The sequence below is a fragment of the Culex quinquefasciatus genome, chromosome 3, assembly GCF_015732765.1.
Source record: "Culex quinquefasciatus strain JHB chromosome 3, VPISU_Cqui_1.0_pri_paternal, whole genome shotgun sequence".
Taxonomy (NCBI): domain Eukaryota; kingdom Metazoa; phylum Arthropoda; class Insecta; order Diptera; family Culicidae; genus Culex; species Culex quinquefasciatus.
The window spans coordinates 146,299,663-146,315,128 of record NC_051863.1 but is presented as its reverse complement, the minus strand read 5'-3'; the positions used below and the strand labels follow the sequence as shown (position 1 = coordinate 146,315,128).

At 34.7% G+C, this 15,466-nt stretch overlaps 1 protein-coding gene across 3 annotated transcripts in view; it reads left to right on the top strand.

Moving 5' to 3' along the window:
* The window catches only part of LOC6052497 (potassium voltage-gated channel protein Shal), a 130,563-nt gene that overhangs the window by 102,477 nt on the left and 12,620 nt on the right, over window positions 1-15,466 (top strand). For all 3 annotated transcript variants that reach the window (XM_038262915.1, XM_038262913.1, XM_038262916.1), the window contains exon 5: window positions 2,161-2,325. In XM_038262915.1, coding sequence (XP_038118843.1) covers window positions 2,161-2,325 — 165 coding nt within the window. The remainder of the gene's footprint in view (window positions 1-2,160; window positions 2,326-15,466) is intronic.

Below are 15,466 nucleotides of genomic sequence, written 5' to 3'. Positions count from 1 at the left end.
ATATTTTCAGACTTTTTTTCAAAGAATGGAAAAACTAATAAAAAAAAGATACTCAACCATGTTTTTTTAAAGATTGTAAATAACAATGAAAAAATACAGAATATTCTAGAAGTCGAAGAATGGTTAGTTTTTTTTTTCAAGAGTGTAAAAACTTACAAAAAATTAAGCAAATTAGAACTGCTCATGATTGAATTATTGAAAAAGCATTACCACCATCAAGAATATGTTAATTATAAAGAATGGAAAATCCATCAAAAATTGTTTAGTGGTCTATCTTGTTCTTTTAGAGTTTTTTTCTTTCATATTTGAATAAGAAGAGAAAACCCATAATATTATTACTTCATTTTGTTCGAAGAAATGGAAAAAAAAACCCTTAATAAAAGTAGGGCATAAATGCTTTTTTGTTTGAAAGAACTGATGGTATCGAGAAATACGGATCTGTTCGTTAAAAAAAATATTTTTTACAAAAAAATATTATTTTCATCTCATGTTTGAATTCTTTGTTAGAAAATTAACAAAAAATATTTCAGAATATTGTGTAACTTTTTCCACAATCGACCTTTTATCCATTCGCCCTTTTGTCGCACATCCATGAGTACAGTAGTAATGCGTTCATTACCTTAAAAATATTTTAGTTTTAACGAACAAATATTGTTATGCGGAAAAAACTATATTTTGCGTTTCTGGGCATTGATTTTTTTGTATTGTTGTAATCGAATACAAACATTTTTTGAATTTCGATGCCGGTATGCTCTTTTGAACTTAGCCTGCTGGGATTCCTATCTAGATAGAACAAGAGATCACACGGGCATCGATTTGTTCATTCACGCCATAAAAAGTGGTTTATGTAGCTGATTGTACTTCAAAATTGAATTAAAATTATTGTTTGCATTCAGATTATTAAATTGAAATAATTATTTAAAAAATATTTTCTGCTTTTTCCTTCCAATAGCATGACTTGTCAAAACAATATATCATGAAAAAATACAACTTGTTTATCAAACGAAGCTATGTTTGAACTTGTTCTAAGTCGCATTTTAAATTTCTCAATCAAGCTATTCCTAAATAAAATTAATTTAAATTCAGAATTGATAAACTTTGAGCTGAAATTCGTTTTTAAATATTATAATATATTTTTCAAAAAAGGCATTGCAACCGTTTTTTTTCCTTTAATCAAAAATTAATTTTGAATGATTTGTTTAGGAACATATCAAATTAATTCTGAAAAGCAACGAAACTTGAATTCTCAGTTGATTCTTATCTTTGCTTTATGATGTCAACAAGATGTCATATATAAATGTTAGAATCAAATCACCTTTTTTGAAGAGTGGTGATTTTTTTGGATAGGACCACCCTGATCACCAAACGAAAAAATACGGGTCAAATTCTGTTGACCAAGGAACTCCCATGCCAAATTAAAGCCAAATCGGAACACTTTTGATCTGGATTCTTCTGGTTTGACGTGGAATAGCTGAATATTGAATAGGACTAAGTTTCACTAATGCTTGCAGCAGAACATTTTTTTCAGTTCAATTTTTGATTCTTGTTTGGGATTTGTTGGATATCTTTTAAATGTTTTGAATCTTGTTGGCTTACTTGATGAAATTCTAGACGTGAGTGTTTGCATTGGTATTTCATTGTTTCATGGTAATAAATCTTTTAAACATTTTATTTTCCAGCAAAATTTGTAAGGATACAATTGCATGCTACGTAGAAAACTAGATGGTCATTTTCAGGTTGGATAACCAATTACATTTTTTTAATAAAGTTCACCACAAACAAATCTCTTATCTTCTTTTTTTCAATTCCAACAGCACTGTCGTTTAATACGAAACTCTGTTTTTTTTAAGGAGCGTTTTTCTCAACCCGTTTTTTTATCGTGTCTGAGCCGAATTTCACTCCATTTGTCCACTCTTTGTCATTACTTCACCCAACCACATTCCGTTGTGTAACTTTCTTCTTTCTCACGTGAATCTGTTTCGATTGCTAATAAAAAAAATAAGAATAATAACAAATGCTTTCACCACAATCGCTTTCCACCAATCCACCGCTGAAAAAGAAAAAAAAAACCAAAATCGCTTTTTCTTCCTGATAAGCTAATGCCATTCCAATTTCCACCATCTTTTTCTTCTTCTTCTTTTTTTCCGCCCTCACCTCAAGGATCGGGAGTTTGTCGAGCTAGAGACGCAGTACAACGGCCAAACCAAGCGGCCCGGCTCGCCGTCCCCGATGGCCAGCCCGTCCCACTCGGCCAACACGACGACCGGCGCCGGAACCGGTCTGCTTCAGTCCTGCTGCGGTCGGTGCTGTTCCCAGCGGTACCAGGTAACGCAGCCACATATAGAGGGACTTGGTTTCGTCTTGATTTAATTTAATCCCTTTTTGGAAGGGGTTAGGGGGGGAGGGGAGGGGAGGTCTGGGAAACACGAAACAAAACGGAACACAGAAAAGAAAAATCTCTTAACCCGTTTGCCACCCCCCCAAAGTGGGAGGTTAAAGGGGGCAGTTGGTTGAGCCACCTTTGACCAAGGTCCACCTTGAGGTCTTACAATACTCTTACCTGCTTTCCATTTTCAAACCTAGACGTAATTCACTAGAGTACGTCATTAGTGCAACACAGGCAGTTGAAATCAGGAGGAAATGTGTGGAGTCATTTTTATAATATTGAAATAATTTTATTTAAGATGTGGTAAAAGAATTCCAACAACTTTAAATCTCACATTACAATATTTAAAAAAAACATCAACGACTGATTTTTTATTTTTATTTATTTTATTTTATTTAGGAGTCAAAAAAATAGGAATCATTTTCAGTCAAAAAACAGATTCACACAAAACTCATTAGTTTCTCACAGAAAATCCCATCCCCTCTCTTTTCAATATGTGAGCGCGTGTACGTTCTTAAGTGTCCGTAAAACATAACCTCATCGAAAAAAAAAACAAAACCTCATTACTGTGTGTTATTTGCTGTCGATGTTGCGCGTCCGAAACAAAAGTATCCCCCACCCTTAGAATAGAACCAAGAAGCATTTTTTCAAGAAAAAAGTTAATCATGTGCACTAGGCGAAAGCAATCTGTTAGTGTGTGAATGAGTGTGAGTGGCGCCCGTGCGTTACTGTGTGAGTCGATGTTACCGTAGTTTGTAGGAATAATTAGCTGGCTTTTGCTCACTTCGACGATCCGGGGTCGACCCGGATAGAAAAGAATGGTGCCGATTTCCGACGAAAAGAGATCGGGCAAACCATAGCGTCTTATAGGGGTGCAATGAGGTGTGGTTGAAGGTCAGGTTGAGCTTATTAGCACTCTAAAATCATAATTAATTACTGTAAAGACATGGGTTAAGAATTTCCTCAAGTTGTTTAAGTCTCACATAGTCATATTGAACTGCAATAATTGTACTATTGTATTTCAACCTGACCTTAACAAAAACCCATCGATCGAACGTTACTGCCTTTAAATGACTTTCATCGTTTAATGATCGAAACTTAACGAATAATATGGTTTGTGTGTGTGTGTGTGTGTGTGTGTGTGTGTGTGTGTGTGTGTGTGTGTGTGTGTGTGTGTGTTAATTCAATTGGTACCAGTTTGGGGATTGTGATTTCACATTAATGGTGTAGTGGTGTCAGGAAGGATAATCGTTTTTTGGAAAAACCTGAAAATTCCAAAAAATTTAGTGCGTCCGCAATTTACATGTATAATTTTTATTTTGTGGGGTAATTTTTATGAGAATACCCACTTTTTGTAATTGAATTTTGAAAGTTTTTATTTGGAATTAAACTTACAAGATAGCGTTAAAGATTCGGAAATCTGTACCTTTAGAAAGAATTTTCTGATATTTTTGGTGCCCTCGGTTACGTTGTAAGTTATGATTAGTATTGTTCTAAAAAAAAATGATATTTCCTTCATTCCGTCCGATTTTTTCTTCATTTTTTTTATGTTTTAGAAGAAAACTATTGAGCAGCTATACAGAAATATACAGACGTTTTTTGTTTAGCCAAGTCACATAAAAAAACGTTTTTTTAAATATCGAAAATGTACCCAAAAAACATTTAAAGATTAAAATTAGAAACTAAATCGAAAAAAAGGTGCTGGTGGTTATGTTACACATGACCAGTATAACAAAGAACTTTGCAAGATGATTGTTGAAATCTTCGATTAGAATGTCCGGTCCAAATTTCCCTCTTATAATTACCGTCCTATCGAACTAGGGGGACGGAAATTGCAAGTGGAGCTGAAATAGAAATCGAAAAGAAATCAATTGACTTTCCGTCACCACTCGAAAGTTACCAAGATGTGTGTGTGTGTGTGTGTGTGTGTGTGTGTGTGTGTGTGTGTGTGTGTGTGTGTGTGTGTGTGTGTGTGTGTGTGTGTGTGTGTGTGTGTGTGCAACCAACCAAACGGGACCACGCGGTCGCTTCTTACAAATTGAGTTGTTTCCATGTATTTTAGATTTTACATTCTATACATGCAAATAACTCGCATAGGCATCTGGAAGGTGTTAGCTCTGCCGAGCTTCAGTGACCCATTTCTACGCTGGCTAGCCGAGCGCGAGGTACTTCAGCTTTATCGACAAACCCCGCCCTGAAGAACGTTTGCACCAATCGGATTCAAACGTTATTTAGAACTTCCGAACCCTTGTCAAATGGACAAGGACCCAGCGCGTATATAGTTGATAGTAACAGTATTCCTAATCCCAACCATAGCTCACCAAGTCGCGATGGCCTAGTGGTTAGCATTTTTGCTTACCAATCCAAAGGACGGGGGATCGAACCCCGACTCGAGCGACTTTGATTTTTCGTTCATGTTCAGAGTTTCAAGATTTATATTTCTTATACTTTCTCGTTGGGAGCAGATGGGAATCGAACCCAGAACCATTCGCTTACAAAGCGAACATCGTAACCAGTCAGCCACGGCCGCTCCCTCGAAAGTTACCAAGATGCAGTATCAAAAACCATAAAGTTTGATACCCAGGACCTTCGGCCACTCCAGATTGTGGCCACTACTGCCGAAATGTCAAATTTCATGTTCAGTATCAAAAACCATACAGTTTGATACCCATATTGCCCCAACTCTTACGGTTCGGCAAATGTCCCCCCATCGGAACATCCGCGGGGCCTCCGGCCACTCCAGTCCAGGTGGTGGCCAGTTCCAATGATCGACTCCCGCGACTGGCATGTCTTAGCTGGTCCTTGCCTCCAAGCCATCTGCTCCCGGACCTCCAGGTTGTCTGCTACCGGGCCACCAGGCCATTTGCTTCTGATGTGTTCTCGTCGACGTCCAGCAATAGAATGAATTTTCGGGACCGACTGAGCCTCGTTTTGTTGCCTCGTCGACGATCCGAAAACTATGAGGTGGAGTGGGGGTGATTTTAGATACATCAATCTCACGTCTCTCGATTGACTGATTGGGAAACGTTTGTTCATCCAATCAGCGTGCACCAAAAAGAGGGGAAATTTGCCGAGAGGGGAATTCGTCACGTAACGTTTTCGCTTCGCGAAAATTTTGGATTGACACCACGTATAGAAACCTTAGGATAAAGTTCTTTGTCAAAAACATTACTTAAAATTTTGATAAAATGCACCGTTTATGAGTAACTGTCCAGACTCGAATATCCGAATCCTCGATTATCCGAAAGTTTGTAAAGGACTTCGCATTATCGAATCATGCCCAAACTAATTTTTTGGTCAAAATTGAACTGTTGAATGCCTATTTAATTACAAAATGCACTTTTTCAATATTTCATCATCGTCATTTTGGCCGCCATCCTGGATTTGAAATTTCTTAACCATTTAGAGTAGTTAAGAGGACAAACTTAAGCTCAACAATCATAAATAAGACAACGATTTTTTTTTCTCGTGAATCGATTATCCGAATTCAAATTCGAGTCTGGACTGTGTAACCATTTCTAGGATAAATCATTCAACTAAACTGTGTTTTAAAAATTTAAAATTTTCGACTGGCTTTGGAAAAAATATATATGAAAAGCTAAGAATATTCTCATCGATTTGCTTTTTATGGATATTGTTGATTCCAAACATTTGTTTTTTTAAGTTTTATCCAATCATGACTCGAATTCCAAAAGAACTCAAATCATATTATTAAGCCCTATTGAAGTTTACGTGAAAATATCTTAAAATATTTTTTTCAGTAAGTTGGAAAAAAACATTAAAACTTTTCTTTTTATTTTGTAAATTTGTCGAGTTTCTTTTTGGTTTTGATGAAAATATAATAGAAAAATCGTATTTTTTCTGAACAGTCATAATCATAACATTCAACCGATGACACCGATTGCTCCCAATTTTAGGAAATTATTTAGGAGCCTTAATGCAACCGTAAACACCTTGCTAAAAAATAAAAATTTCGAGTTTAGTTACGGCATTCAAACAAAAAATAAATATATGGAGCCAATAGTACTTGAAAATAACATTTGAGAAGGGCGTAAGGTATTTAAATGTTTTTGTATTTTGCAATTTAAAAATTACTGTATCTCGAAGCCGTTGCATCGTATCAAAAAGAGGTCAAAGATAAACTTGTAGGAAATTGGACGGGCTTTCTGAAAAAAAATACACTGAAACAAAATTACACTCCAATTCTATGAGATTTTTCAGTTTTTATGTTTAAAAGTTATATTTGATGGTGATGTCACGACTTTTTTTGTCGCTCAAATTTTTTGAGGAATTAGCCAAAAATGTTACAAAAAGACTTACGAAAAATTCAGGATGGTATGTCTCTCCTAAAAAAATACAAAAATCATTTACTACAACTGTTTTTTTTAAAGTGGTCTAAACGTCAAAAATTTTCAGAATCGATTTCCCAGACAATTTAACATAAAAGTCTCCATATTGACCATTGCCCATAGTCCAATCCTTGGGAAGATACAGCTGTTTTAAAAATAAAAATGTTGAAAAAACGGGTTTTTTAGTGGTTTTTGGCCAATTCTATAAGACATACTTGGTTTTTCAGTCTCGTAAATATTTTTACCGGAAAGCTCGTCCAATTTCCCATAAGTTTGTCTTTGACAGCATTTCAATTAAATGTATGGGCTTACAGATATAAGTTTAATACACTTGCTCATAACTGTAAATAGAATATTTTTTCAGTGTGATAGAAACCTTGATAGTAAATAAGCTTACGTAAACAATAAAACAAGTCAAATTGAAAAACTGTTAGAGGCAAACTTATGGGAAATGGGACGAATTTTCCGGTAAAAATATTTACGTGACAAAAAAACTAAGTCTGTCATATAGAATTGGCCAAAAACCACTAAAAAAACCTATTTTTTCAACATTTTTGTTTTTAAAACCGCTGTATCTTCCCAAGGAATGGACTTAGGGCTATGGTCAATATGGAGACTTTTATGTTAAATTGTCTGGGGAATCGATTCTGAAAATTTTTGACGTTAAGACCACTTTTCAAAAAAAAAAAAAAAACAGTTGTAGTAAATGATTTTTGTATCCTGCATTTTTTGTGAGTCTTTTTGTAACATTATAGGCTATTTCCTCAACAATTTTTTAGCGAAAAAAATCGTAACCATCAAATTTTACTTTTAAACTTAAAAACTGAAAAATCACGTAGTAGTGGCGTGTATTTTTGTTTCGTTTGTCTTTGACCACTTTTTGATACAATGCAATGGCTTCAAGATACAGTAATTTTAAATTGCAAAATACAAAAATATTTAAATACCTTACGCCCTTCTCAAATGTTATTTTCGAGTACTATTTAATCCATATACACAAAAATGGCTTATATAGGCCTAGGATAACATGTCTACAAAGTTTCATTGAAATCGAAGAGGGTCGGGTACAAAAATACCAGAAAAATTCCTGATTTGAGCTGAAATTATTCAATAACTAAAAATTATTGTGCTTTTTACAAATTGGTTGCCCAAAATGCAGCAGTTTTAAAAAATTTATAGAAAATAGTTGTAGCAAAATATAGGTGGTCATATTTTGAGTTATGTCGAATTTCTTGCATGTATTGAAAGTATCTAAAGTTCAACCAAATTTGTATTCTTTCTAAGTTTATCCATTGCAGACACACCTCTTCAAATTTGGCCCCTAAATTCAGAGGGCAAACAATTTCTTTTTTCTGAGGAAGTAAGTAATTTCTGTGCTCTCTTGTGCTAACTAGATTGAAAATCCAGCAAGCTTAGTACAAGAGAGTACAGCAGCATCAAGTTAAAATAGCACAAATTAAAATAGAATTTCCTGCTTGATTAATGATATCTTGACCTCGGTTAGAGTCGAGGAACCCTCAAAATATATTTGCAATGGATTTTAGTATATTTAATTCAATTACTTTAAATCATTAAATGATAAATATCCATCGGCAGGATTCCGTAACACAATTTATATTTACTGTTGAATAAACCTCATATGAATGTCAACTTTAATTTTCAAAGTACTTTCAAGCTAGAATACTTAATTGAATAACTTTTACTTCGAACTTCGTGATATTATAACAGTTTTAAATCATTGCAATGTTTAAATCTTGTCATTAATAAAATGATAACAGATGGCAGAGAATTGTACAGTGTAAAACTCTTCATTATTAGAAAATTAAAATTTAAGTACCTTAACAGAACTTTTTCCTGAAGATCAATCAAATTTCAATATATATAATATAACATTATTGAGCAAATTCATAGTTCCTCGGTTTTATTTTGAATCAAAACTCATTAAAATTGTGTTTTAATCAACCAACAAGTGATACACAGTTGACCTTTTTGCATTCAAACAAAGTTTCCCACCACAGACGGAAAACCACTCATCCGGACAACCCAGAACCCAGCATCCCTTCCAAATCCTCCTCTCTTCCCCAAACAAGTGTGATTACACCCGGTCGGTGCGAAAAAGGGTTGTCCCTCCTATTTGTGGGTTGGCCATTTTCTCACTCCAACATCAGAAAAGAAAAAAAAAGCCAACTCCACCACCACCTCCAACGCTTCATTATCGTAAATTGTGCCACAAACTTAATTTTAATGCAGTTGACTTTTCAGCTCTACGGGCCTCCCGGGCTCGATCCTGGGAGAGATTTTTTTCTTCTTCTTCTTCATCTTCTGTCCAGAACAAGTTTATCTTGCACCCTTAGCCAAACCACGAGTTTTTCCACTTTTTTTCCTTTTCACTGGCTCGTTATTTTTCCTTCATCAGTGGCAGCTTTTTTTTCTCCAAAACACACCCACTCCTCGTACCTCCATGCGAACACTAATGTGGATGAGTGCAAATGTGTGAGTGCGCAACAGCAATATTTTCCATTCTTTACAACTTTGTTAACAGTAAGAAAAACAGCAACGGGAGAATAAAAGTGAATAAAATTACGCCTTTCAGAGTTCCCGGGGCCAGGAAAATGAGTGTAAATACCATATGCCATGGGAGGGAAAAGTTGGGGATGAAAATCCCCGCCACGAAATGAATGGAAAATCCCAGGCGCAGTCCAACTAAATATAAATTTCATTAAAAATAAATGTTTTGTTTAAAAGAGTCGTGGAAATGGAGAGAAGAAAAAAAAACTCATTCGGGAAAGCAACCAGAAGCCAGGGAAGCAACACTAATTTGGCAGTGAAAAGTGAAAAAAGAAAGATTCAAAACCACACAAGTTGGCAGCCTTATATAATGAGCAGTGAGAAGGTGGTGACCAGGTTGATGCAGAGGCAGCAGCAGCAGCCATGAGGGGCCAGGGTAAATTGAACTTTTTTTGTCTCTTTCGGATGAACTGAATCTCTGGTGGGAAAAAAAGACTGGAAGTGTCATAAAAATCTTAAATAATGTACAAAGTTGGAAGTGCAGCAACATCGTGACTTACATTTTGTTTGTTGGCTGCACTGGAATGACAAGGCAACTTTGAACTCATTAGAAAATTAATTTAAAATTAAATTGCTGTCTTAAGCACATTGATTAAATATTATTAAAAAATTGCATAAAATCCATTCTTCTAGGCTGGTACTTCCTGCCATTAAATTACAGATAATTAAGAATTTTGCTCTCTAGAGACGGGCTCCAATCTAAAAGTTCGCCAAAAAATCTTTTTCAACCAATCTTTGATCATTGGAAAGAAGAATTCTTAAAATTTAATAAAATTCTAAGGTTGGAAGTGTAATTTGTTTTATGTTACTTTGCCAATATTTTTTCTGGGGTACTGACTTTTCCTTTACATCATGTGAAAATAAGTATGCGGTAATTTTTGTAGTATACCCGACTATGCCTCTAAGCATTTATTTTACAATTTAACGGTGCACATCAACCAGAGTTTTTGCACCCAGATTTTTGTTACATACATTTTAGTGTCTTCAAAACTACGGGTACTGTCGAATTATTGTTTTATTCATCCCCTAAAGTACTATCCACAAAGTAATTTACGACAAAGTTTGACTATTTTTAAAATCACATTGTTGCAGGATTGGGTCCGTAAGTTTGACAATTTTGGAATAAGAAGACAACAACTTCCTTCTTGCTCTGCACCTTTAAATGAAATTGTATTGTTTCATAGTAGAAAATGTGAAAGACATGCCAAACGCAAATGAAAATACTAAAAATGAAACCTTGATTTATTTTTGATATTTTTGGTTAATTTAAGAAATTATTTAATTAGGCACTTTGCAATTAAATCGAAAATGCAAATGATTTGATTTTAAATATAATTAAAATCATTTATTGTTTACCGAACAAAATCAAAAACGGTTTTGTTTGATTGAGTAATAAACAAAAAGCAATAAGAGTTTTCAAATGAACTATGATATAACGAAGAGTTGAAAAAAAAAACAAAACTTTTTTATCTATTTCAATAAACTACTTATGTCAATAGCATAAATCAACAAAACTAAATTGGAAAAAAATAATAATACTGGTTCAAGAATTGCAACTATAATTATTTGCTGGAATATTTATTATTAATTACTTTTAATAGCAATATTTAGTTTGAGCTGGCATAAAAAAGGCTGATTAATAGATATTTAAAATATTTTTTTTATTAATTTCTTTCTCAGTTAGGAGACTCGGGAGGTGGAGTCTTGTCGCAAAAAGAACGATACACGCCTGTGGATCCGTTGGCGAAGTTATGAATGATAAATAAATTACGAATATTTCTATAATTTAATTAATCAAATGGAAAAATACATTACAGTCTGTTGGTAAGTCGGAAATTTGGAAAAGTAAATAAATCAGATTTTTAAATCAATAAATTCAATATGATTTTCTTAAAATTTCTCAATTAGTAATTACATGAATTACTGTGTAATTCATGGTAATTAGAGTAATTTAAAGTAATCAATTGGAAACTAAAATAATTAATTGAGTTATTAAAGCAATTATTTTTTTAACTTATACTTCTTCAACGATACGTTTTAATTTTTAAAAATAATCCAGTATAACTTTTTTTTTATTTCAAATAAGAGTGTCACGTAAAGTTTTGAAAAAAGACGATGATTAGAAAAGACTGGTTATGTATGTACAAGGCCTTATTCACCATAGTTCTCTCCTAAAACTTTCATTAAATTTTTTTTTTTATATTTTGTTTAGCGAAGCTGAATAACAAAAAAGGCAACGCCGTGATGCATTACTTAGTTAAAAATGTTTTGTGAATAAAAAATCTTTTTATTTCAAATAAATAAATAAATTTTAAGATGTGGAATTTTGTGCATGAAGAACATTAGAATTGATAAATGTTTTATGGTTTACCTTCTAATAGGCAGTCCAAATTATTTGAAGTTTATGTGGATCAAATATTTAAAACTAAAGTGTACCTAATATAGTGTAACAAAAATTACTTTTTGGCGGGCATTCAAAGTTTGGCGACGCCCTAGACGCCCTTTGCTTTTGCTGGGGCCAATTTTTCGAAAAAAAATGACAAACTTTGAAGGTCTGTACCGAGCTCCAGGGTGCTCAAAATTTCAATGTAATATATACCAAAAGTTGCGCAAATCTGGGCTACACGCCAATGATGTTGAAAATAAACGCTTCAAAGGCCAAAATGCCTCAAAAAGTGATATTTTTAAAAAATCTTTTTTTACGGGATAAATCCCATTCAAAATTCAAATGCAAAGCGCCAGCTCCTGTTACGTCCAATCACGCTCATATTTTGGATTTGAGCTTAGTATGCTCACCGGAAGAAACCCTTGAATGCCCGCCAAAAAGTCATTTTTGTTACATCCTAGTACCTAATTATCATTGATGATAGCAAAGTTTTCAAGTGAAAGCCATTTAAAAATCAATTTAAAAAAAACTGAAAAAAAAATTTTGTTATAGACATTTTATCACTTTTGTGGCATTCATGTCTTGACCACTTTTTTTAAAATATTTTTTAATATTCTGCAGAAATTCACAGTCCTGTAATATCTCTTTTTAAGATCGGAGCTATTTCCCTGAAAAAAATATCAAATATTTCTGAGACAAATGTCTAAATGTTAAAAATGAATTTTAGTGAAATTAGAATATACTAATATTCAGATGCAATAATAAATCCAATGTAAATATCACATTTTGCATCATCCGTATTTTTGATAACGAATTTTTTTAATGTGCTGGAAACCCTCGAGTTTTTCTAAAATTTATTTCTTAAAGGATTGAAACAAGAGTTTGATAAAATTATCACCAAAAAATGGAATCCCTGGCAAAAATTTACACCCAAAAAAATAACCTAAAAGGTTTGGCAGATGGTAGTTCCAGATGTCCTCTACTAGCTTCAGGTCGAATCTAGTTGATATCTGGATGGAACACTTTATTTATTTAATTTGAAAATTGTAATATTTTTTCACTAAAATGTCAATAACTTTCATCAAATTGAACCTAGTGGAGGCTTCACTTTTTAATTTTGTTGCATTTTTCAAGTCCTTAAAAAAGGTATTTCGAATTTTGAAATTTAATTGAGGATTGTCTAAGTCACATCCTTTTAAAGTCTTTTGACGTTTTGGAACCTTAAAAGTATAACGACTTGCACCATTTACCGATGACCTAGAGTGTGACTCGCAATCATAGAAAAAATACCTGAATCTTGCTTTAATAAGCTTTCTCAAAACAACCACCCCATCAAGAACCTGAAGAAGTGATGGTGGTGACACATCGCTTAACCGTGATGATAACCGGCGCCACCACCACAGGCCAGCAATATCGTTATCCCCTTAACGTGTAATAGGAGGCGCCCAGACGTAGCCGGCAGCTACGTAGGCCCTTTTGGAGCCCATTTGCGACCGCCCTTAAAGAGCCTCTATAGGCCAAGCTCTGAGCCGGGAGCGGAAAGTGGTTGGCTCCTGGAACTTGGCAATGAAAAATGAACGTAACGGCCAGATTGCATTAACTCTGGACTAGGGGTTAGGGATGGGAAGATTTATTAACAACGTTTGGGGGATACGCTTTTCATGGAAAGTTTTGTACTGTTTTGGGAATTCAAAGTTATGCAGTCCCTGTAAACATGTACACTTTATGATAGCTAACTTTTTTGCACAAAGTCACTAGGTATTTGAATTCTAGGGAACTCTTTCGAATATAAATTTTACCAGATTTGACAGGTCCGCTGCCAAGCAATAAACGCAACTTCTACCAAGAAAAGAAAGTCGGTCATTTTTCTCCTTCATAAACCGTTATCGCAGTCCGTACTTTATCTCCAATTGACCATTACCGCTGGAGCTTGTGCTGTGAAACTCTTCTACCCCAGCAGGCAACAACAGTTGAGCGAAAGCTGATAGGGTGATTAGAAGTCTAGAATGTTTGAATGAGCAAATCAAAATTGAGGAACACAAAGACTTGTCATAAAAATTGAAAACTGAAGATTGAATACTGAAGACTGTAGACTAATAATTACAATATGAAAACAAAACTACTCAGCAAACTTATGAACCACCCTATGGTACTTTCGGACCACCTCCAGCCCTTTCCAAGCCATGCCATGCTGCTGTACAGCTGCTTTACGGCTAGCTCACAACCTTGCGCCCCGATATAATGATAAATACAACATAAAATCACGAATCACGGTCCGGTTCGGTCCAGCTACAAAGCAATATCCGAAACTTGGTGCAACAACCCGCACTCTGCTATACCAAGTTGAAAATATTACAACTCCGGTGAAGGGTGGCCACTTTTTATGGTTCTTGTTCTCCCTCCCAATTTGAACCAAACGATTGTTGGACCAATCGAGCCAAGATTTCGAGCTAGCCACTTCGAATGTCAATAAAACACCGTGCGTCCCCAGTTGAGGAGGCACGATATCTTCATCTAAATTGTTAAATCATTTCGGTTGTCAACAGGGACTGGAGCAAAAAGAAACCTATTCCGTACCAGCAATAAGTCGTCCCTTTTTATTGGTCCCATTCGGGAGTGCGCCCCGAAGAGTGGAAGCCATCAGAAGATTAAACCTGGGACAGCAAGTCTTTGCAAAGTGCAAAACTTTGCCCGGAGGCGGTTCCGGTGGGAATCGGGTCGTATAAATGTCGACGCGAATTAAAATTTATTTTTAATTTAGTATGTAAACCGGTGGGTAGTTCTTCCCGGGGGAATGAGCTTTTCTTTTACTTGGTGAAAGAAAAATCATGAGGAAATCCGACAAAGTAAATAGTCTTGAATATATATCAAATTAATTGACCAGTGTTGAAAAAAATATTAAGTTTACTGAACTCTAGGTAGGATGAGGAATCAGAGAAATAATTGTTTGAGAAATGTGAAATGATTGAAGAGAATCCAAATAACACGAGAAGATCTGAAACAGAGAAATGAGAAATGAGAAATGAGAAATGAGAAATGAGAAATGAGAAATGAGAAATGAGAAATGAGAAATGAAAAATGAGAAATGAGAAATGAGAAATGAGAAATGAGAAATGAGAAATGAGAAATGAGAAATGAAAAATTAAAAATGAGAAATGAGAAATGAGAAATGAGAAATAAAAAACGAGAAATGAGAAATGAGAAAAATTAGAAATGAGAAACGAGAAATGAGAAATGACAAACGAGAAATAAGATAACAATAATGAAAAATGAGAATTTAGCAACAAAAAACTTTTAATCATGACAATTAAATCCATTTTCAGCAAACACATTAAATTTAAGCTTGAACAGACTCCAATTAAGAGATTAGTAATCCTTTCCGGCATCACAACACTCAAATAAAAATCGAACCTTTCCTCCCCCTAAAAACCGATTGCAGCCGATAAGCTCTCCAAAATGAAACCAATTCCAAGGGGGTGGCGAAGAAAAAGTCAGCTTTCGTTTCACATAAAACCATGTCAAGGTGGGCTTAATTTCGACGTTCGCAAAATTCATCCCGACTGTCGCCATTAATCAGATTTATATCCCCGATAATATCGTCGTCGCCGGGATGTTACTTCAGCCGTACATAATCACATCCTGGCGATGATTCTGGGCTGAGCTGAAGATTTTCAGAGAGAGAGAGAAAAAAATGTGGGACTCACATTATGAGTGTACTGCGATGGAATCACTTCCGCTCTAGTTGGCTTACATTTTGAATTTTGTGTGATTGTGAGG